Source organism: Canis lupus, chromosome 2 (genome assembly GCF_048164855.1).
Source record: "Canis lupus baileyi chromosome 2, mCanLup2.hap1, whole genome shotgun sequence".
NCBI lineage: Eukaryota > Metazoa > Chordata > Mammalia > Carnivora > Canidae > Canis > Canis lupus.
The window spans coordinates 68,218,155-68,242,794 of record NC_132839.1 but is presented as its reverse complement, the minus strand read 5'-3'; the positions used below and the strand labels follow the sequence as shown (position 1 = coordinate 68,242,794).

At 40.0% G+C, this 24,640-nt stretch overlaps 1 protein-coding gene across 4 annotated transcripts in view; it reads right to left on the bottom strand.

Annotated features, from left to right (window-relative positions):
- Positions 1-24,640, bottom strand: part of RAB28 (RAB28, member RAS oncogene family) — a 137,348-nt gene that overhangs the window by 14,573 nt on the left and 98,135 nt on the right. The window contains exons 7-8 of one of the 4 annotated variants that reach the window (XM_072806041.1): positions 12,438-12,532; positions 10,225-11,172 (exon numbers count right to left, since the gene is read on the bottom strand). In XM_072806041.1, the coding sequence (XP_072662142.1) occupies positions 12,443-12,532 (90 nt within the window). In that variant the 3' untranslated portion in view covers positions 10,225-11,172; positions 12,438-12,442. Of the gene's footprint in view, positions 1-2,750; positions 2,918-10,224; positions 11,173-12,437; positions 12,533-13,540; positions 13,590-24,640 lie in introns of those variants that run through there. The other 3 variants (XM_072806057.1, XR_012020850.1, XM_072806030.1) reach the window with 3 other exon arrangements.

The following is a 24,640-nucleotide window of genomic DNA, read 5'->3' as shown; positions in this document are numbered from 1 at the left end:
TGTCTAAGACACTTTAAGTTAAATGCTCTGTTACTTGAAGCCAAAAAGATCTCAACATATATGCCCCCTAATTAGCTTTACCTGCCTCCTGCCTGAGCCATTTCTAACTGGGGCAGAGGTGCATCAGCTGCTGGGGCCCACCAGACAGTAAGGCCTAGCGAGACGAAGTCTTGTTGCCCAAAAGACTAATAACTAAAGTGAGCCCGGGCACGTCATTAAATAACTAGTTACCTTGAGAGCTATTCCAATAATAACTCTGACATTTATTATGCACTTACTTCATGCCAGAAATTGTGTGAAGTGCTATGTCACTTCATTCCGTCCTTAAAATTACCCAGTCAGCCAAGTAGTACCTATGTTTTACATTTGGGAAACTGAGACCCAGAGAAGCTAAGGAATTTGACCAGGTTTGCATCGCTAGAGAGTGGCAGAGACAGAATGCTAACCCCAATAAGTCAGGCTCTCAAGACTTTTTTTTACTTTCCAGGAGACCATGTTGTTTCATTTCCCTATGACTTATGATGCTCCGTGTGTTCACACATTCACTGAAGTGCTTAACGATGCGAATAAAAGGCATTCATCATTGTAATCCCTAATAGAGATAACAGAAATATTAGCAAAGGCTGCAGGGGAAACCATTCAAGTGAGGCCTAATTTTTTACAAGGCCAAGGAATGATTTACTTTATCACAGCAAAGAATTTTATTTGACAAATGCATACTTTATCATCTCTGGTCTGCTGAAAATGTAAGTTTACATTTTTCCTAGCCATAAAATTAAAATAATTTTGGCTCCAAAAACTCAGAAGAAGTCCCATGCTAAGTTCAAGTGTTTCCTTGGAAATATAAAGGCTAACTATGGAGCGTGAATAAATGGCATTCCCGCGGGGCAGGGCAGATTCTGGAGTCACTAAGAACAGGGTTCAAATCCCGGCTCTGCCTCTTGCTGCCCGTGTGATTTTGGACAGAGACCCATCACTCCTCTGAGTCTCTGCCTTCTGATCTGTAAGATGAGAATCACAACTGCCACTGCAGGCGGGGGGACAAGGATTCAACCAGATGGCCTATGTAAATACTGCACGGCAAAGCAGATGTGCGAGAAAGGTTGCCTGTTGTGAAAAAGAGGTGCAAAGTGCCTGGCTTGGGACCTGGTGCTGAGAAGCTCGTCACTCAGTAAACCCCCAATACCCTCCCTCTACCTTCCCCTCCCATCCCCCCTTTTCCACTGTCTTCGGGCGGGGTGGGGGGGGGTGGCTCTGAGGACAAGCCAGACTAGATCCGCTCTGTGCAGGGCTAGGGAAGGGAGCTGTGAGACAGAGCACACATCTTGGATCACTCAGCTGTGTGTCAGCTTCTACGGCATCTTCCCTCCACCCCGACCCAAACACAGGGCAGCTAGCCAGTCCGTTCGTGGGCCACCTGCCAATGTGGAAGACAAATTTGAGAAAGTGTCAGAGGATTGGGATAGGGACAGAATGGGGGGTGGGGTGGGGTAAGAGGAAATGGTTAAGCTGGCTCAAGAGCCAAGGGTCTTTGGAAAGACAGGAGGAAACAACTCCTCACCTCCAAATTAGAAACAAATGAGGAGATTTCAAGGGAATCTGGACTGCGGGTGAAAGAAGCAAAAGAGGGGCCTCAGCAGAAGATTGCCTATCCAGGACAAGAGGTGGGGGCGGGGGGCTCCCCCAGGCTCTGTGAGCCAAAACCCAACTCCAGGTCACACCAAGAGAAGCATACAGAAAAGACCAATAGTTCACATGCTTGTTTGGAATTGTTAGAACTTTTCCAAGTCCTTCTTCCCATGATTAGACTCTCGTGTCAGCCCCAGGAAGTTCCTAGGATAATCACCATGGCTATCATCCCATTTTACAGATTTGCAAACGGAGGCTTCAAATTGGCAATACGTTCTTGGTCACACAGGGGAGCAGTAGATACACTCTATTTGGCCAGTGGTTTCCAAACAGAATCTGGGGCCCTGCAACTAGCATCAAGCTCCAGAATGGGTATTTGGTCAAGCTTCTCAGGTCACTCTGATAGTCAGCCAGTTTGGGAACCACGGAGAGCATGTATCAAACTCGCTGCAAATAAAGACACGGAGCCTGACAGAGGTGGAGGAATTTGCCCAAGGTCATAGAGTGGGCCAGCGGCTCAGACAAGGTCAGGCCCTCGGTCCACAGAGTCCAGGATGGAGCTCTTCCCAGCTCTCCCACGGGTTACTGGATTATTCCTGACAACCTATCACTCGGTGAATGTCACTGGGTGCTCCTTCAGTGCCTGGCACCAGGGAGACAGAAACAACAAGGCTCTTCTCTCATGGTGGGAAGGGCAGCAAGGCAAGGGGAGTCACTGGTGCAGAATGGTATGGTGGTGCCACACGGGCTCGGCCGGGTGCTTCCAGCCTGGGGTGTGTGGGGAGGATGCAGTCAGATGAAAAGCTGGAGAACTCACCTCCATGCATGAGTCCAGGGCACCAGGGGCTTAGAAACTTCTACCCGGTGGGAGCAGGGTTGAGGGTGGAAGGACAATGAAGACTTCAGAGGAAGGCAGAGAAAAATAAGGGAAACAAAATTTGTTGTTGTTGTTGTTGTTGTTGTTGTTGTTTTGAATGAAAGCTTTCTAAGGATATTTACTGGGTATGTAGGGCACCACCTGACACCTAAACCATGTTAAGACCAAAATAGAGCAGCAGGAAAATGTTACTGTAGACTCAAGTCTTCACTGTCACATGGAGACTATATCTGCCTCTACTCACGGTTGTTGATGATTGTTCACGAAAGTAGGTCCACATCAGTGCTGCGTAGGGCATGAGGCAAGTCAGCGAAACGGCTAAATTTACATGAGGAATTCACTAAGGACATCAAGGTTGTGGGGAAGTGGACACTTTCACTTGCCATTAGCCGGATAAGTTGTACAATGTATCTGAAATGCAGTTTGATAAAATTTATGAAAATATAAAATTTTTATATGAATTCTACTTCTAAAATTTATTCCACAGATAAGTATATAAAGGCAAATAAAGAAAGTTATACATAGGATGTTGAACAAAGCATAGTCTCCAATAACAGTGAAAACTTGGGAAAACAACCAATATCCATAGAAAGAGGAATGATTAAATAAATGACCATATTACACTCTTGAAAACCAGGAAGCCATTGAGAACGATGATGTGTGTTTATACTTAATGGATGTAGGAAAATACCTGTACTATCACTTAGTGTTAAGCACTAATTTCAAAATTAATATAATGCAACTCATTAGTATAGCTTCTGGACTTGCAGACTGATGCACAGAGGCATCTGGAAGGTGGCTTTTCATCAAAATGTCAACAATAATGAGCAGGGCAGGGGTGATTTTAATTTCTTTATTGTTCTCTGCATTACTTTACAGTATTTTAAAATGATTCTTAAAGTTTTATCTTATTTACAGCTTGAGTGGACTTGCTTGAGGCAAGGATTCAGGTTATACTTATTCCTCATTGTTGGCTGATTGTCCTAATATCACTTGTTGAATGATACACCCTTTCCCTACTGATTTGAAAAGTCATCTAGTGATTATTGCTGAGGAATAGGACAGTTATTAAGCTTTTTAAAAATATATATATAATTGGCATACAATATTAGTTTTAGATGCACAAGATAGTGATTTGATATTTGTATACATCATGAAATGATCACTGTGACAGGTCTAGTTATCATCTGTCACCATACAAAGTTATTACGGTATTATTGAATATATTCCCTATGCTGTACATTCCATCCCCATGACTTAATTATTTTATAATGGGAAGTTTGTACCTACTAATCCCCTTTACCTATTTCTCCCATCCCCACACCCTCTTCCCCTCTGGTGACCACTAGCTTGTTCTCTGTATCTAAGAGTCTGTTTCTATTTTGTTTTGTTCGTGTATTTGGTTTTTTAGATTCCACACGTAAGTGAAATCATATGTCATTTGTCTTTCTCTGATTTATTTCATTTAGCACAGTACCCTCTAAGTCCATCACAAATGGCAAGACCTCATCCATTTTTACATCTAATGTTCCACTAGACATATATACCACATCTTTGTCCATTTGTCTATCACGGGACACTTAGGTGGTTTCCATATCTTGGCCGCTGTAAATTATGATGCAGTGAACACAGGGCACATATATCTTCTCAAATTAGTGTTTTTGTTTTCTTCAGAAAAATACCCAGAAGTGGAATTGCTGGATTGCATGGTAGTTCTATTTTTAATTTTTTGAGAAAATACTGTTCTGCACAATGACTGCACCAATTTACATTCCTACCAACAGTGAATGAGTATTTTAGAATATGTAATCAGAAAAATGATAGGGGTCTTTCCATTGGAGATTAAAATTTTTAAATAAATTAGTCTTAGGCAATAAAAAACTCCAACCTGATTTAATGGAGATTGCAAATATTCATTTTATATATATGTGTATATATATGCAATTTATTTATATGTTCAGTTGTCAAAGTAGTTTGTTCATTCATTTCAAAGTGCTTAATAAGCATAAGCACCTACTGTGAATCAGCCACAGGGACACTAATAAGTAACGAATATCACACAATAGCTAAGAAGCTAGGCTTTTGGGGCACCTGGATGGCTCAGGTGGAGGAGCATGTGAATCTTGATCTCAGGGTCATGAGTTGGAGCCCCACATTGGGTGTAAAGATTACTTAGATAAACTTAAAAAGAAGAAGAAAAAGTCAAGCTTCTGAGCCTGGCAGACCTGGGTTTGGATCCCTGTCTTATCACTCCCCAACTGTACAACCTCTAAGTTATTAAACTGTCCTAAGCCTCAGTTTTCTAACTTGCTTCTTCAGGGTTCCTCTTTCTATAGAAAAAATCCCAGTAGAGACACAGAGGTGAGGGACCACTTGCTAGAATGACGTAGTCACCAGAGTTGAAGATGAACAGATGTCTCAGAAGAAAGAATAGGGAAACTGTTAGAGGATTCTGAATGTCAGGCTGAGGAAGTCATTTTCCTTTCATGGAAAAGGCCATGGGGAGCCATTGAGGAGTTTGGAACAAGAGTAACTTAATTCAAACCCATGGGCCAAGTTCATTCTCACAGATGCATGAGCAGCAGATTGTGGAGGTCTCTGAAGGAAGCGAGCCTTTGGACAAATGCAGGCACCAGGGATGAGGGTAGCAATAGTGGGAAAGGAGAAGGGGCTCGGCAGACACAGTGGCTAGGAATCCCATTCATGGGCCACCTGTGGATGTGGGTTAATTAAGGCCTGAGGAGGCCAGGGCTCAAGGCTTAGGTGAGAGCGGCTAATTAAGCTGGCCTGCGCGATGCCAGTGAGATCTGCCTCTCCAGCCCAACCTCCAGCCCTGAGCCTCACTTCAATCTACAGCGTGGGAGGCCTAGGGACATTCAATACAACTTGGAAGCAGGACTTTAAAACAAATAGTCTGCTTTCCTCTCATTTCCAGCTCTCCAGTGTGGAAAACTGATGCGATGAAGGACCGGACAGAATGAAATGTATGCGGTTCTGAGCTCAGCCCAAAGTGCCTAGTCTACAGACAGTTGGCTTAACTCGGGGCTGAAGGTGTCAGGAGGGAGGGTGTCTGGGCCAGGCGGTCAGTCGGGGCCTCACCTTTCCTATCAAGTCTGTCCTGACCACTCCTTCATGCTTGTCCAGGCAGAGCTCACCTACTTTCAGCGCCCTTCCCACAGGAAGAAGCACAGCTTCTCCCCTGACCCCTAGGATGCCTCATTCAAGGCCCTGAAGACGTGAGGCCAGAGACCATATCCCTGGGCAGCGTATGCCCCCAGGGCCCAGTAGGAACACAGTGATTTTGCTTTCCAAGTAAAAGTTTGGCAAATAATTTTCTCTTCTGATTGCATCCGTCTTACATCCAGACGTTAAGGTTTACAGTCCCAAGGGTTGCAGTCTGGCTGCCATGGACATCTATGGGCTGCCATTCATATCACAGGTAGAGTAGATTTATCACCTATTTTCCAGGATGATAAAATGCCTCATTCTAACAGAACAGTGTGACAATTTTCTAAAAGAGGGAAGATGATCTCAAGTGACTTGAGAAAAGAACATTTTGTTTTTCCAGTTGGCACAACGATTCTATATGGGCTAGAAGTGGCTCTATATATACAGAAGTTTTACTGGGCTGATAGAACTTAAAAACTGGATTGGAATGGCTTTAGACAGGGCATTCCAACTTAACACCCACTCCTTACTTCTTTATATCTTTATCACGTTTTATTCTTTTATTTGCCTACCTAGCCCCTGATGCCACGTGAGTTTGCAGACCTGAGATGTGATACAACACTTCCATAAAGCAATCTCTTCCTTCCTTGGGAAGCAGATGTTTTCAATGTTCTTTCTTGGGCTGGATTGAAATCTTTCTACAGCTTCTACCTACCCATTCTATTTCTGACGTCCTATAGGTTCTACAGTAGAAGATTAATCTTTTTCTACAGCTGTCTTTCTTTCACCTACCTAAAGACCAACATCAGAGTCTCTCTGAGGCCCTCTTTTCTGTATTAAGCATACCGTCTTCCTTCAACTGTTTTATATGACATCGGATCCCCTCATCACTACCTGGTTGTGCTCTGTCATCCTCTTAAAGAGGGGTACCTGTTTAAGGGGAAATATATTGCAAGCATAGTCTTGCAATTACACTTGTAATTCGAAGTGTAATCCAAAAGCCAGCAGCATTAAGTATTATTTGGGAGCTTGTTATAAATGCAGAACCTCAACCCCCACCTGGGATCTACTGAATCAAGATTCTCCAGGTGATCTGCATGCACGAATCACCTCAGAGAATGCATCAATGTAGCCTAAGATTACATTTCCTTTTGAAGGTAATTATGTTACATGGGTGACTCTGATTCCTGTTACCTGAAATCCTTATTTGACCACACTCACTGATAAGCCACATCTTCCCGTATCATATCAGTTTTATTGATGCACGTAACAGTCTGATTACATTTTGGTGAGTTAGAGATGTGCCTACATAGACTAAGATCTTAAGGACAAAACACAGATCATGTTTACCCCTGTCTTTGATGCCAAGCCAAGGCCCCGGTACATCATAGTTGTTTGTGTAACAATTAAGAAAAAAATAAACTAACAGTAGCTGAAATGATAAAGGGAATTGAGAGTCATGCTGTTAAAACAACTTGTGATATGGGCTCAGTTTCAGGGACTGGGATTGTCTCACTTCTCACCTCTGCCCCCTTGGTACCTGGGCAACCCCCTCCCTCGGTGTCCTCAAGATGGTGGCCAATGTTGCCCAGAGCCATAGCCTTCCTCACTCAAGGCCAGTGGGCAAAGAGTAATCTGGAAACTTCAGGGGATGGAAGCTTTTTTTTCTTCTCTTTTCTTTTTTAGAAACCTCAGTAAATGTCCCTTCCAGTTTCATTAGCTTTCATGGAGTTACCCCCTCATTTCTGAGCCAATCCCTGAGGCAGGGGAAATATCCTGAGTTCAAGCCAATGAGGATCCACTCCCAGAGCTATGAGTGGCTGGAAATGGAGGAGGATCCACCAGGCAATGAGGAAAAGCTTCTGGGAGGAGTGGAGGCGTGGATGCCAGAGAGGCTGCAAACAGGCATCTATTATAGTGCTCAGTAGGTCTGCATTTCCATTGCCTTTGAATCTTGCAACCGTTCTCCAGGATGTCCAATGTTACAGCAGTCACCATGGGTTATGGCCAGAAAACTTTTCTATTTTTAAATGACACACAAATTATTATGCTCCATCACATTGTTTCAGTGATCGACTTTAAAGGGCCCTGGCTTACCTCCTCCTGGAATAATAAAGCAGTCACAGGAGTTCTTTGGGCCACTCCAAAAACCACTCCAGAGCGGTTTGCCACACATAATAGAGGGTGCACTTGAAAGGCAGCATCCAATGACCAGTTCTGGCTGAAAACTTTTGTGTTTTTTGAAAGTTCAATAAGCACCAGAAGTGACCACAATGTGTTTGAAACTTTATAGCATGTGTCTTCAGGAGACAAAGTGCCTAAAACTAGATGGAAAGACTTGTAATTTTTTAAATTAAAAACTGTAGACAGGAGAGGTAACAGTCAAAGTAAAATAAGCATGAATCCTACGTTTTTGTTTCAAAAATAAAAAACCGAGGTATGGGGAAAATTGTAATATGGAATTCAGAAATCTGCTTTGGCCATATGCTCTATTGCATGTTCACTGTTGCCTGCTCTCCTTGGACCAAAAGGCTCTCAATGATGGGTCAAGCTTAGCTGGGAAAGACATGAGGCCGATGGGGAAAAGGTGCAGAGTGGGGAGGGGAGACATTTTCTATCCTCACCTTGGTGATCAGAGAGGAAACTTACCACCACCAGACTCTTTGGACCACACTACTGGTCTTGGTGGTCATGTGAGAAGATGCAAGGACCATCACTACTTCTTGAAACAATCAGGCTTGGTCAGCTCCCAGGAAGGAGGTCAGGTGTATGATCTTCACAAATGGAAGGGAGCCTAAATCGGTACCCAGCCTTGTCCATCCTATCTCAGAAATGGTTTGTGGGGATCCTGGTTCTACCACTTGTTCTCTCAAGGCAGGAATTAGTGCAATCACTCACTTACTCTCAGCTTTAGTGTCCTTATGTGTAAAGTGAGGGCAATGATACTGTCACAGATTAATTTGAGAAAAAAAAAAAATAGCTCATGTGACAAAGTGTCTGAAAATGTCCAGGACAAAGCAACCCAACAAAGGCCATTCTTCCTACTGCCCCCTGCTCAGTCCCATTCAGTGCTCGAATTGCATAAACACCCAACTCAAGTGCTTTGGTGTGATCACAGACCTCTCATAATTCTCTCTGCCTCCTCCAGAATGCCTGTAGCACTTAGCTTGTACAATCATATGCATGTGTTAAATCATACCTGCAGTAATTGGATTAGGAAAAAAAAATCTGAAAATCTTCCACATAGATGTAAAAACAACACAAAATGACCACAAGAGCATGGCCTCATCTCTTATTGAACATACAATCTAGGGAAAGTTTAGTTTAGTAGTAGACTCCGTCACAGCTTTTAAAATAGCAACATCAAACATTTCTCCTATTAGACTGTAAGGTCCTTGAGAGTTGAGCTATTTTTATTCAAATTTATATTCTGAGGAATATATATGGAGAATATCCTGTCCCTAGAAGACTGGCCAGCATGTTAGGAGATGCTGAAAGGAAGGATAAAATGAAATACTCTGAAGGGCTTATCACCTTGAATGGCATAAAAGGCTGCTTAATTTAGCTATAAAATAAAAAGTATAGAAATCAGATCTGAGAAAGATTGGACTTGCTACCTGATGACTACAGAAGTCACAATCTTTAAAATTTCTTCAACTTCAAATCACTCTTGGGAAAGTGTCAGGGTCACCCTGGCCTTGAGACAGATTTCCTATGGGATCTAGCTTTGATTCCATGACCTCTGGCGAGTTCCTTTTTCTCTCCAAAGTACAGTTTCCTTAGCCACACAGGATATGAAATAACAAGTTTTCTAAAATCTCTTATAGCTGTAAAATTAGGTGTCCAAAATTTAGATATCCATACCCGTGGCAAGTCCCTGATAAAGGCACCCTGTTAGGCACTCCAGAGAGGCGTGAAATAGAACAGACCAGACTGTTCTCAGTAGGTTCGTGGCTTATTAAGTAATGAAACAGGAGGACACAAGTAACTGTGATTCGAGGCAGGATGGGATAATGGCCATCCAGGAGGTACTCATGTGCAACTTGCACTGTATACATGAGGACTGGCTTTGCGGAGGGATGGCCTTCATTCCTGTTTTGATGCAGCAAATAGGAAGCACCGACTATGTCAGGCTTTGTGCCTTAGTACAAAAAACACAACTGTAACCAAGGGAAACAGAGCCTGCCCTCATGGTGCCTGAAGGGTGGCTGGCAGAAGATGGATGTTCGGGGGGCAGGGGGATTCCAGGCAGAGGGACCCAAGCATTGACAGGAAGGCAGAGCATCATAAAGCACACAGGAGTGAGGCCAGGGCCCAGAGGTACGCAGTGCTCAGGAGATCAGGATGAGAAAATGTAGAGAGGTTGGATGCCCCTCATGTGGACCCCTGACATGCCAGGCTACGGACTTGAGTCAGTCCAACAAAATAACCTAACGACTCTAAGAGACAGAGCTTACTAAACGTGACAGGATCCTTCATTTTGTATCCATATACACTTTGTTTACTGTAACTAAAAGGAAGATGCCTGAAAGAAAATTCTTCCAAAAAAGTAATTGAAATAAGTTTATTTGCAGGAGAAGAACATCTGAACATCAGGTACAGTCTGATCCACAATGATCCAACAATAGTCGGGACTCATTCTGGGAGTGCTCTTGGGCAGTTTGGAGGAGGAAGTCCATGTGGAGCAACAGCTGAACAGTTACCAAACTTCATAAAGCCATCCAACCTGAGTATTACACGATACATAATGACCATGACATGGTAATAAAAATACAATAGCAAATACTCACTACTTTGTGAGTTACAGTTACAATATAAACAGTTTAGGCCTTCTTTAAAAAAATGAAAAAAATATATCTATTACAGCTTTATTTCAAGCATTTTCAGTTGGATACAACTTTATATATTTTCACTCACAATAGACAGCAAAAGAATGCCTTCTGAAGTATCTGTTGATAAAATATATTACTTGTTTAAGTGTTTGCACTATGAAACGCACTTTGCCAGGTAGTTCAGATAAGAGAATGAAACTGTGCAGTGCCAAATCCAGGCTGCTGATCAAGACTTGTATTGTTTTCATATTTGTCTAAAAAAGTTCACGTCGAAGAAAAAAGAAGGGAGAATGTAAAGAGAACCAAAATTATTCTTTTTCAGTGAAGCAGTTTAATTCCAGAGAAAAGGCTTTCCATTTTGGATTCCAAGAGTGTTGTCCCAAAGTTGAAGCTGATCCTTCAGGCCAAGGAGCTGCGTCAGCTGTGGCAGCGGTGTGCACTGAGGAAGCTGGGAGAAGGTGTTAACTGAATGCTACAGAGATGGCCACTGATAACACAGCTTTCTAGAGGCCTCTGGCCATGGGGGCGGGGGTGAAGGGCAGCCAGGAATACTGGTGCAAAGGTAGAGTGTGCTCACTGAACTGCACACATAGAGCTCCTAGGAGGGTTAACAGTTCTTGACATAGGTTCCTGATTGTAGTTTACAATATCTGCCTTCACCACCCTCTGTCATAAAAGAAAACAGAGTTATTATCAGAACATCAGAACATTTAGAAAGAGCTCGTTAAAGTATATTTTTATTTTCTAAACTATGGTGAACTCCTGATGACAGACATCATAAATGAAGCCAGAGTTGAATCCATCAGAACAAACTAATGTAGAGCTGAGATGCTGAAGAGCGAGGCTTGGGTTTGTTTTTTTTTTTGTTTTTTTTTTTTTTTTGCTTTTTAAGAACAGAATAGTAATTCCTTTACTCAGTCTTCCCTGGTTTTATGACATTAACTTGAGGTTACCACAAGTCTAACACAAAATTAACAAACCAGTATGAAAAATTAAACCCTGGTTATAATTTAAAGCAAAGGAATTAGAATTAGTCATTCACATATTTTAATTCATACGCAAGACCTCATAATTTAAAAGTAAAATATGTCATCATTTATTAATATTTAAATAAACCATTATATCCAGCCATAACTTTTTTAGAATGTTTGCAGCAATTTGTGAGTAAGAAAACGTGTAAATGTTAAATAGGAGTCAAATATACAGGAGAAATGTACTGAGCAACCCAATTTTTAAAACTTTTCCAATTTTAAAACTTTCCTCCCAAATCCCTAACTTACTTCCAAAGAGCTCACTATTGGGTTATGAATAATGACTCTAACAAAATACCGAATGAAATATTTAGAAAATTACCTCATATTCATGTTTTTAAAATAATTTAAACCAAAAGACACTTTTAACTCTTCTTTCCACCCCCGTAACCCACATTTCAAGAAATATCGTCAATGATGAATTTAGCAATGTGCCCTAAGTAATAATTTAAATTAAAACAGCTCTTTCACTGTTCTCAACTCTATTACTAAGTCTGCACACACAGAAGCAGACAAAGAAAGGTAATTCAAGGCAAATTTTAAAAATACTCTTTCAATTACCATGCTATTTCAGGAAAAATGGGAAGGACTGAATAATGAAATAACCGTCTCAACTCTCCACTTCACTGCACATGTGATAAACACAACCATAAAGACAAATATGTTTGAAAGCAACTGAAATGTTATTTTAATTTGTTCCAATTCCTCGTTTGTCAGTCTCCTGGCACAGAATCAATTTTTCAAAGTTCTAAAACAGGACTTACAATTAACAATATTAATTCCCAATAATGTACAATAATCATTTGAATTTCTCTACTCATAAGGAATAAAGAGCAAGACAGCATCCACTAATTCTCCCACCCTCCTCCCCCAAATTATAACCAATTTACCCATTAATACCTGCACTACTGTACTGAACAGATTCTACTCTGAGCAGAGTTGGTATGTTGATTATCTTCTTCCGGGTACTTCACTATTTCTGCCCTGACAATATGCTGCCAATTCCGTACAACACAAGCAAGAGGAGGAAAAAGGGGGGCCGGGGGGGGGCGGGAAGAAAGAAAAAATGGAAAGTATGTTCAATGACTGAAAATAGAAGGGAACGCCAAAGCAGAAAAAGAAACACAAATTTAAACATGTCACAGAAGAAACAGCAGAATATATGCATATAAAAGAAAAGAAAATGAATGAACATCCATGAAACATTATTCTTTGCAACTCTATTTAATTACTGAAATAGCCTTGTCTACTGAACCTCCTAGACAAGTTGGGAGTTCTACTTTTGGTATCACAATGATACATAACATCTATAACACCCAGAACTACAAAGGACAACAGAGAATTACAAGGCTTTTCCATACTAAAGTGCGGTAAAAGTATTTAATTCTATCTCTTCCACAAATATTACTGAAGATCTCTCTACACTACGTGCCAGTCATTTAATACTGGGAATGCACAGGTAAATGACACAGGCTCTGTCCACAAGGTGTTCTGGACTAAATGCTGAGAGAAACGTGTACACAGCTAATTGCCATAGGAGATAAGTGCTTTGCTAGTTGACTTTAAATACATTGTGGGGTTGACCACAGGGGAAAGGGTAATTAATTTTCTCTGAAGGTAGGGAGTGGATGCATAAATCTGAAGAAGCCATGTGCCACTTACAATCTCTACACTTAATAATAACTATTACTTGTCAGAGACTTCTTTTTGGTGCTCATTCCCTTGTCCCACACAGCCCTAACCTCCATGCTTCCAAATTCTATATAGAAATAAACAAGTTCAAAATATACTTTTCTATCATTTAAAAAAAGTCCTGACATACAATATATAAGCATGATAGCTACGGTTTCAAATATCTAAGAGTTTTGCTAAACAAAAAATCAAAACTACCTTGTTAGGTTTTTGATTGCAATAACCCTCAGGATGAAGAGGACGTATGACAAGTATGTATGATAGAGATAAGACGCTTCCCTCAAATTTTTTAGACTCGAAATTAGCCTCACCTTTTTTACGCTTTCAAATATTTCAGAAAATCTTTCTTCATATTAGTATCTATTAGTTAACACATATAGAAAAACATGTTAATATAGGCAGTTGTTTGTGATAATATTTATAAAGATTGAATAAACAACTCAGAGTAAATGAAGAGGATGCTATGGTATATTAGCCTTGAATGGGCTCTGCTCCAATTCTCTAGCAAGCAGCATTAACTTCTGGACAAGACTCATGATTTACTAGGCATTCAGCCTGATGCTATCAACAGAAGCATTACCAACTGCCACATGAGGTATTAATGTGGAACACCATTATCTGACCTCCCCAAACCTAACTGTTTCATGCCAAACTATGGGTTACAATAAAGAAAAGGGATTTTCATAATCAGTAAGCGACTCATTAATCCTCCACAATGTTGGTTTAAACCCTATCCTATAAACACAACCAGGTTACTGACCTGTGGTCAAGACATTTTGGTTGAAGTATTGACTAACATAAATGACTTGGATTTTCACCATTAATTTTCATCAAATTAATGAAGAACTAACAAGGCAACATCTTTCTTGGAAGCCTTGGCTGTCTGACATAAAGATCTGTACAAAGTTTCTCAAATGGAAGCCAGACTAAGGCTTCGCAGATTCAAAACTCTACTTTCTATGAGGAGAAAAACATTGATTTCCATGCCATAAACTTCATGGTAGGTGACTTCATAGTAGTTAGCTTGTTTACAAGCCATTCATTGATGTTTTCAGAGAAAATGTTACCTACAAAACACAAAGTACCTAGCCACAAAGTACACTCTGCTATTATTCTCTATTAGTTAATGGAGTGAAAATAAAGAAATGGCCCTAAGAGGAAAGAAACCGTTGTGGCTGAAAACCAGCCTAACCCATATTTTGTCAGAGTATTTACTTGTGCGTGGATATTGGAAATGGAAGTGGCAGCTATGCAGAGGATAAGTAAGAAAGCAAGTTAGGAGCTGGGGCAGTAGGTATAAGGAGTAGAGATGGGCTCTTGGGAGGACAGTAAAGATAAATTAGGACAATTCTGCAACTGTGTCTTAATCCAGATAGTAGTAACATATATACCACTGCAAAAGCTGTAGTTTGTCATGTTTAGGATATGCAGTAAACATACCTTGAAGGCTTAAACACTTGTCACTATCACTCATTCAAAGCTAATCACTATTCTAGATACTGAAGAAACTCAGGTAAATAATACATAGTCTCTGTTTCTAAAATGCATAAGAGTCTAGCATGGAACACAGAGACATAAACTATTAAAGAATATTATGATATAAATTCAAAGTGCAACAAAATTACAGATTACCATTTAAAGCATGGTTATAGCATTATTAAAAGCATAGAACTTTGCACACAGTAGGAACTTCCACTACTTTTCTTTTCCTTCCATATAATTTGCCCTTAGATGCTGCCAGTAACTTTCATAACTTTGGGTGCAAATTACTTTACCACTTTGGTGTTCACAATCTCCTAATCCATAAAACAGATCTACATGGTTTATTAAGTCCCACCTTAAGACCTTGAAACTATATGAAAAAATAACTCTTTTAAAAGGTGAGGAGAAAAAGAAAAATTTGGGATATGATATGGAAATCCACTCAATGTTCAGTATCTGAGGATTAGAATAGTATGTACAAAGCGAGTAAATATGTCCTGCAAGAAAGGCAAGTGATGTTTAGGGTAAGAAAGGAATCCCAGTGCCGTTTTTGTAAACAAATTGGAAAAAATGATAAAGATTAACATCTAAGTAAGAAAAATCTAAGTTCCTGTGATGCCTAAGTGGCTCAGCAGTTGAGCATCTGCCTTTGCCTCAGGGCGTGATCCTGGTTTCAGGATCGAGTCCTGCATCGGGCTCCTTGCAATGAAGCCTGCTTCTCCCTCTGCCTGTGTCTCTGCCTCTCTCTGTGTATCTCTTATGAATAAATAAAATCTTTAAAAAAAAAAACAGAAAAAGAAAAATATAAGTTCCTTTTGGCTTCTGAAGGAAGGTCAATATTCAGATAAAGCTGAGGAGAGGGCCCCTAAGACCAGGGGTTAAATGGGTGCTCGAGTTGTACAGTTATGTATATGCCTACTACATGCCAGGCCCTGTACTGGATACATTCATATATAGTATGAAAATATTCAGAGAGGACATAGAGAAAAAAAAATATATATATATATACGCACACACACACATATATTAGCAAGTTTAGTATCTCACACAAGTGAGAAATTTTTGTTTTAAGGAAACTAATGCTTACCAAGTTCAAACAGAAATTCATAAGTTTATTAACTGGCAAGTGAAAATGTCAAGGCTTAAAGAATGTATTAAGTACTCTTAACACCAAGTATATAAGGAAAAACTCCTTGCAATTCAGACTGAAAGAGAAGACACAGGAGTATGCATTTTCTACTTGGATTATCTGATGCATTACCGAAAGGCTGAACGCTGCACCTTTGAGAGAACAGTAATTGGAAATTCAATTTTTGTCCCTAAAGGTTTGACTACTCTTTAAACAAACAAACAAACAAAATGGGAAATGGGAACATTTGTTAACAATTAGTCCCAACTTTTACATTATCTTAGAGGAGAACAGTTGGGGGAGAAAAGAGAACAAATAAATGATAGAAATGCCAACTATTGCTTAAATCAGGGACTGTGGACAAGTCATCTTTTTTTTTTTTTTTTTTTACTTATGATATCACAGAGAGAGAGAGAGAGAGGCAGAGACACAGGCAGAGAGAGAAGCAGGCTCCATGCACCGGGAGCCCGACGTGGGATTCGATCCCGGGTCTCCAGGATCGCGCCCTGGGCCAAAGGCAGGTGCCAAACCACTGCGCCACCCAGGGATCCCGACAAGTCATCTTAAATGGACATAAGTGTTTAAATAGCTGTCTGCCCCTACTTGTTCTGGTAGCTCCTTGAGAACAAGGACTTTCACATATTCCTTTCTGTACCCCCAAATTCTACTGTGGTCCCTGCTAAGAAGTAGACCACCAAACAATGTCTGCTGTATTCATAAACTGTGTTCCCTTTCTTTCCTCCCTTTTCCCCTTCTTCCCTTCTTGTAAAGCTTACAAAAAAGTGCTGGAAATTCATTTTATAGAACTCCCTAAAAGGAACAAACTAGGTTAGAACTAAATAGCGGAATCTCTTTAAATAATCACTGAATGGAACCAAGTCTATAACCTGATTATAAATAACTATGTCACAAACTGAATTACTATGGAGTCAATTTCCATGTGACTGGTGAATCTACCAAATAGCTCCTTCCCCATAAAATAATACCACTTTCAAATGTTATACCAAATTCCCTCAGGAATCTTTCAAAAAAACATAGAACATAAGTGTGCATTCTCTTTCCCTCTTTGCCTTGCCTCCCTTCTCCACCTTTTTCTCTCTCCTACTTCTTTCTCACTCACCAGTTAGAATAGCCATCATCAAGAAGAAAGAGATAAATGTTGGCGAGGATGTGGAGAAAAGGGATCTATTGCACTACTGGTGGGAATGTACACTGGTGCAGCCACTAGGGAAAACAGTGTGGAGGTTCCCCCCAAATTAAAAAGAGAACTACCATATGATCCTACAATTCTACTTCTGGGTAAAAAAAAAAACGTAAGCGAAAACACTAATTTGAAAAGATATATGCACCCCCCCATGTTCATTGCAACATTATTTGTAATAGCCCAAGATATACAAACAACCTCAGTGTCCATCAATAGATGAATGGATAGAAAAAATGTAGTACATATATGGGGCACCTGGATGGTTCAGTCTGTTGAGCATACAACTCTTGGTTTCAGCGCAGGTGGTGATCTCACAGGTTGTGATCTAATGGATCATGGGATCGAGGCCCATGTCAGGGTCTGCGCTCAGTATGGAGTCTGCGTAAGACTCTCCTCCCTCTACGTTTACCCACCTCCCCACATGCACACTTGTGTACTTTCTCTAAAATGAATACATAAGTCTTTTTTTAAAAATGTGGTACATATACATACAATGGAGTATTATTCAGCCATGAGTAAGGAAGACATTCTGTCATTTGTGACAACATGGATGGACCTTGAGCATGTTATGCTAAGTGACAGATGTCAAAGACAAGCACTGTATGATATCACTTATCAGTGGAATTTTAAAAAGTTAAACTTATGAAAACAGAGAATAAAATGGTAGTGGCCAGGGATCGGGGATGGGGAGGACCAAAGATGTTGTTTAATTTACAAATAGTAAATATGCCCTAGACATATAACGCACAGTACAGAGAAGATAGACAATATTGTATTATAATCATCAAACGTGTTAAGATGCTAGAACTTAATTATTCCACCCTCTAAAGAGAAAGGATAATTACGTGTTATGATAAAGGTGCTAATTATCAAATTACAATATATAAATGTACCAAATTAACACATTGTAGACCTTAAGTTTATCCACTGTTATATGTCAAATACATTTCAATTAAAAAAAAAAAAAAGAAGTAACTGTGCTCAACACAGCTTGTTGGCTTGCATGTAGGGGCTTAGAGACTTCTTAAAAAACTGAGCTTTCAAAAACATTTCCACTGAGAAAATGTTAATTGTGAAATCAATAATCTAATTAGCAAAGGCATCAAATTCATCAGATTCAAGAAAGAAGAATGAGGCCTCCCTACACAAAGGATTCTTACAAACATAACAAAAGAGGGCTCTAGTAACTTGAATTCCTCTTCAAAAGAATGAATTCAAAGTAAATTCCACCAACAAACTGAAGATTGCGTTGTCACTGCATAATAAACAAGATGGGATGTGCTTGAAAGGTACAGTGTACAGAAAGGGTAGAGAGCTATGCAGTGAACATATCTGGTACCTCTTTAGTTAAAATATGCGAAATATTAAGTCCATCTCTAAAATCAAGATAGTAGCTTTCTGGCTCTCATGACTAAGAGTGTGCCAAGAACATTAATAAAGCCTCCCTACAATTTTGCCTTTCAAAAGTATCCAGGGTTAGCCCATCTCTCTGGAGCTATTCCTTAATCACTGTGGGAATGAGGGAGTACATAGAATTCTCTCCCTGAGACATCTTAGCACACCTTCGCCTCTAGGGAGGGCCCACCAATAAGGAGAGCTCCCCTTTCTCCATTCCATTAGGAGAGAAATCTCAAAGTAATCTGGGATTTCTCTCCTTTATCCAGTCATTCCACAAGCCTTGATTCTGCTCTGCTACAACCATTGTTTCTCTCCCGCCTTGATTCTGCTCCTTATCACATGAAATCAGTAGTTTCCTTGCAATCTTTCCCAACCACACACACGCCCCGCCACTTGATTAACCTTACCTAAAAACTGCCTTCATATATTTCTCTGCTTTAAAAACTATTTCCCATTATCAACATGTTACATAAAATTTATCAACTTAGCATTCATTAAGTCTCCATAATCTTTTCTCAATCCCTTCACACTACAACGCAGTGGTCATTTATTTTAAGCAAACAGCTCTTCTGCTTTCAAAATATAACCTAAGCTTTTCAGCTTGTTCAGGCCAGTTTCTCTTCCTCCCACTTCAAACTGCTCAGTAAATCTTCCCCCAATAGAGCAGAGTGGGAACAGTAGGGGCAGTGCTGTCAAACAAGCCTGAGTTCAAATCCTACCTCCACCACTGGCTAACCACAGGTCAGTGGATCAAGTTACTTAATCTCCCAACAGTTTCCATTTCCTGCCCATAAAATGATGAATTACCACTTGCCCCACAGAGTTATGAAGAAAGTGAAGTGAGATAACACAGTGCCTGGCACATAATATTTTCTTCACCTAAGGCAGGGACTATGCATCTTAAACTCCTTTAAATCTTCTCTAGACCCATACACCATACATATGTATGATCAATAAACCGCTTATGATTAGTTTGATAATAACTCATGAACTCTCTAATTAACCAGAGACAAACATCATTTAGAAAGAGAAGCTAAACAGCAGTGGAATCACTTGACCTGTGGAGTCTGCCAAGTTCTGTGCAGTCAAGCAAATCACGATGATTTTTCTTTTTGTAGCTTTCCTCCTAGGCCAAATCCAAGCACAGTTATCTTTGAACAACATAGGTTTGAAATGTACCAGAGTCCATTTATGTGTGGATTTTTTTAAATAAATACGATACTATAAATGTATTTCCTCTTATGATTTTTATAATTTATTTTTATATTGGAGTTCAATTTGCCAACATATAGCATAACACCCAGTGCTCATCCCATCAAGTGCCCGCCTCAGTGCCTCTCACCCAGTCACCCCCACCCCCCACCCACCTCCCTTTCCACCACCCCTTGTTCGTTTCCCAGAGTTAGGAATCTCTCATGTTCTGTCTCCCACTCTGATATTTCCCACTCATTTTTTTTCCTATCCCCTTTATTCCCTTTCACTATTTTTTATATTCCCCATATGAATGAGACCATATAATGATTGTCCTTACCCGACTGACTTATTTCACTCAGCATAATACCCTCCAGTTCCATCCACGTCAAAGCAAATGGTGGGTATTTGTCATTTCTAATGGCTGAGTAATATTCCATTGTATACATAAACCACATCTTCTTTATCCATTCATCTTTCGATGGACACCGAGGCTCCTTCCACAGTTTGGCTATTGTGGACATTGCTGGTAGAAACATCGGGGTGCAGGTGTCTCGGCGTTTATTGCATCTGTATCTTCTAATCCCCAGAAGTGCAATTGCTGGGTCGTAGGGCAGGTCTATTTTTAACTCTTTGAGGAACCTCCACACAGTTTTCCAGAGTGGCTGCACCAGTTCACATTCCCACCAACAGTGCAGGAGGGTTACCCTTTCTCCACATCCTCTCCAACATTTGTGGTTTCCTGCCTTGTTACTTTTCCCCATTCTCACTGGTGTGAGGTGGTATCTCATTGTGGTTTTGATTTGTATTTCCCTGAGGGCCAGTGATGCAGAGCATTTTCTCATGTGCTTGTTGGCCATGTCTGTGTCTTCCTCTGTGAGATTTCTGTTCATGTCTTTTGCCCATTTCATGATTGGATTGTTTGTTTCTTTGCTGTTGAGCTTAATAAGTTCGTTATAGATCTTGGAAACTAGTCCTTTATCTGATACGTCATTTGCAAATATCTTCTCCCATTCTGTAGGTTGTCTTTGAGTTTTGTTGACAGTATCTTTTGCTTTACAAAAGCTTCTTATCTTGATGAAGTCCCAATAGTTCATTTTTGCTTTTGTTTCTCTTGCCTTCATAGATGAATCTTGCAAGAAGTTACTGTGGCCAAGTTCAAAAAGGGTGTTGCCTGTGTTCTCTAGGATTTTGACGGAATCTCGTCTCACATTTAGATCTTTCATCCATTTTGAGTTTATCTTTGTGTATGGTGCAAGAGAGTGGTCTAGTTTCATTCTTCTGCATGTGGATGTCCAATTTTCCCAGCAGCATTTATTGAAAAGACTGTCTTTTTTCCAGTGGATAGTCTTTCCTCCTTTGTCGAATATTAGTTGACCATAAAGTTGAGGGTCCACTTCTGGATTTTCTATTCTGTTCTGTTGATCTATGTGTCTGTTTTTATGCCAGCACCACAGTGTCTTGATGACCACAGCTTTGTAGAACCACCTGAAATCTGGCATTGTGATGCCCCCAGCTATGGTTTTCTTTTTTAATACTCCCCTGGCTGTTTGGGGTCTTTTCTGATTCCACACAAATCTTAAGATGATTTGTTCCAACTCTCTGAAGAAAGTCCATGGTATTTTGATAGGGATTGCATTAAACGTGTAAATTGCCCTGGGTAGCATTAGCATTTTCACAATATTAATTCTTCCAATCCCTGAGCATGGAATATTTTTCTATCTCTTTGTGTCTTCCTCAATTTCTTTCAGAAGTGTTCTATAGTTTTTAGGGGATAGATCCTTTACCTCTTTGGTTAGGTTTATTCCTAGGTATCTTATGCTTTTGGGTGCAATCATAAATGGGATTGACTCCTTAATTTCTCTTTTGTCAGTCTCATTGTTAGTGTATAGAAATGCCACTGACTTCTGGGCATTGATTTGTATCCTGCCACACTGCCAAATTGCTGTATGAGTTCTAGCAATCTTGGGGTGGAGCTTTTGGGTTTTCTAGGTAGAGTATCATGTCATCTGTGAAGAGGGAGAGTTGACTTCTTCTTTGCCAATTTGAATGCCTTTTATTTATTTTTGTTGTCTGATTACTGAGGCTAGGACTTCTAGTACTATATTGAATAGCAGTGGTGCGAGTGGACATCCCTGTCTTGTTCCTGATCTTAGGGGAAAGGCTCCCAGTGTTTCCCCATTGAGAATGCTATTTGCTGTGGGCTTTTTGTAGATGGCTTTTAAGATGTTGAGGAATGTTCCCTCTATCCCTACACTCTGAAGAGTTTTGATCAGGAATGGATGCTGCATTTTGTCAAATGCTTTCTCTGCATCTATTGAGAGGATCATATGGTTCTTGCTTTTCTCTTGCTGATATGATCAATCACATTGATTGCTTTACGAGTGTTGAACCAGCCTTGCATCCCAGGGATAAATCCCACTTGGTCATGGTGAATAATCTTCTTAATGTATTGTTGGATCCTATTGGCTAGTATCTTGTTGAGAATTTTTGCATCCGTGTTCATCAGGGATATTGGTCTAGAATTCTCCTTTTTTGGTGGGCTCTTTGTCTGGTTTTGGAATTAAGGTGATGCTGGCCTTATAGAACAAGTTTGGAAGTACTCCATCTCTTTCTATCTTTCCAAACAGCTTTAGTAGAATAGGTGTGGTTTCTTCTTTAAACGTTTGATAGAATTCCCCAGGGAAGCCATCTGGCTTGTGGTTTTCCAAAAATGCGTCCCTTTCTTCTACATTGCCTAATTTATTGGTGTATAGCTGCTCATAATATGTTTTTAAAATCGTTTGTATTTCCTTGGTGTTGGTGGTGATCTCTCCTTTCTCATTCATGATTTTAGTAATTTGAGTCTTTTCTCTCTTCTTTTTAATAAGGTTGGCTAATGGTTTATCTATCTTATTAATTCTTTCAAAGAACAAACTCCTGGTTTTGTTAATCTGTTCTACAGTTCTTCTGGTCTCTATTTCATGGAGTTCTGCTCGAATCTTTATTAACTCTCTTCTTCTGCTGGGTGTAGGATCTATCTGCTGTTTTTTTCTCCAGCTCCTTTAGTCGCAAGGTTAGCTTTTGTATTTGAGTTCTTTCCAGTTTTTGGATGGATGCTTGTATTGTGATGTATTTCCCCCTCAGGACTGCTTTTGCTGTATCCCAAAGATTTTGAACAGTTACTTGTATCTTCATTCTCGTTAGTTTCCTTGAATCTTTTTAATTTTTCCCTAATTTCCTGGTTGAGCCTTTCATCTTTTAGCAGGATGGTCCTTAACCTCCACGTGTTTGAAATCCTTCCAAACTTCTTCTCACAGGTTCTTTAGTTCTAATTTTAAATCATTATTGTCTGAAAATATGCAGGGGACGATCCCAATCTTTTGGTATCGGTTAAGAGCTGATTTGTGACCCAGTATGTGGTCTATTCTGGAGAAAGTTCCATGTGCACTTGAGAAGAATGTGTATTCAGTTGTGTTTGGATGTAAAGTTCTGCAAATATCTGTGAAATCCATCTGGTCCAGTGTATCATTTAAAGCTCTTGTTTCTTTGGAGATGTTGTGCTTAGAAGACCTGTTGATTGTAGAAAGTGCTACATTCAAGTCACCAAGTATAAGTGTGTTATTATCTAAGTATATCTTAACTTTGGTTATTAATTGATTGATATACTTGGCAGCTCCCACAATCGGGGCATAAATATTGATGATTGTTAAGTCCTCTTGTTGGATAGATCCTTTAAGTATGATATAGTGTCCCTCTTCATCTCTTACTACCATCTTTGGGATAAACTAGTTTATTTGATATAAGGATGGCTACCCCTGCTTTCTTTTGAGGGCTATTTGAATGGTAAATGGTTCTCTAACCTTTTATTTTCAGGCTGTAGGTGTCCTTAGTCTAAAGTGAGTCTCTTGTAAACAACGAATAGATGGGTCTTGTTTTTTTATCCAGTCTGAAACCCTGCGCCTTTTGATGGAGTCATTAAGTCCATTCACGTTCAGAGTTACTATTGAAAGATATGAATTTAGTGTCATCATGATACCTATTCAGTCCCTGTTTTTGTGGATTGTTCCCTTGGACTTCCTCTTTCTATTACAGAATCCCCCTTATATTTCTTGCAGAGCTGGCTTCATGGTCACATATTCTTTCAGTTTCTGTCTATCTTGGAAGCTCTTTATCTCTCCTTCTATTCTGAATGAGAGCCTTGCTGGATAAAGGATTCTTGGCTGCATGTTCTTCTCATTTAGGACCCTGAATATATCCTGCCAGCCCTTTCTGGCCTGCCAGGTCTCTTGGAGAGGTCTGCTGTTAATCTAATATTTCTCCCCATAAAAGTTAGAGATTTCTTGTCTCTAGCTCTGTAAAGATCTTCTCTTTATCTTTGAAATTTGCAAGCTTCACTATTAAATGTCGAGGTGTTTAGCGGTTTTTATTGATTTTAGGGGGGGATCTATTTCCTGGATCTGAATGCCTGTTTGCCTCCCCAGATTAGGAAAGTTTTCAGCTATGATTTGTTCAAATACACATTCTGGCCCTCTGTCCCTTTCGGCGTCCTTGGGAACCCCAATTAAACGTAGGTTTTTCTTCCTCAGGCTGTCGTTTATTTCCCTTAATCTATCTTCATGGTCTTTTAATTGTTTGTCTCTTTTTTCCTCAGTTTCCCTCTTTGCCATCAACTTGTCTTCTATGTCACTCACTTGTTCTTCTACCTCATTAACCCTCATCGTTAGGACCTCTAGTTTGGATTGCATCTCATTCAATTGATTTTTAATTTCTGCCTGATTAGATCTAAATTCTGCAGTCATGAAGTCTCTTGAGTCCTTTATGCTTTTTTCTAGAGCCACCAGTAGCTTTATAATTGTAGTTCTGAATTGGCTTTCTGACATTGAATTGTAATCCAAATTTTGTAACTCTGTGGGAGAGAGGACTGTTTCTGATTCTTTTGAGGTGAGTTTTTCCTTCTAGTCATTTTGCCCAGTGCAGAGTCCAAAAACAAGGAGAAAAAGAGAGAAGAGAAAAAAGAAAAGAAAA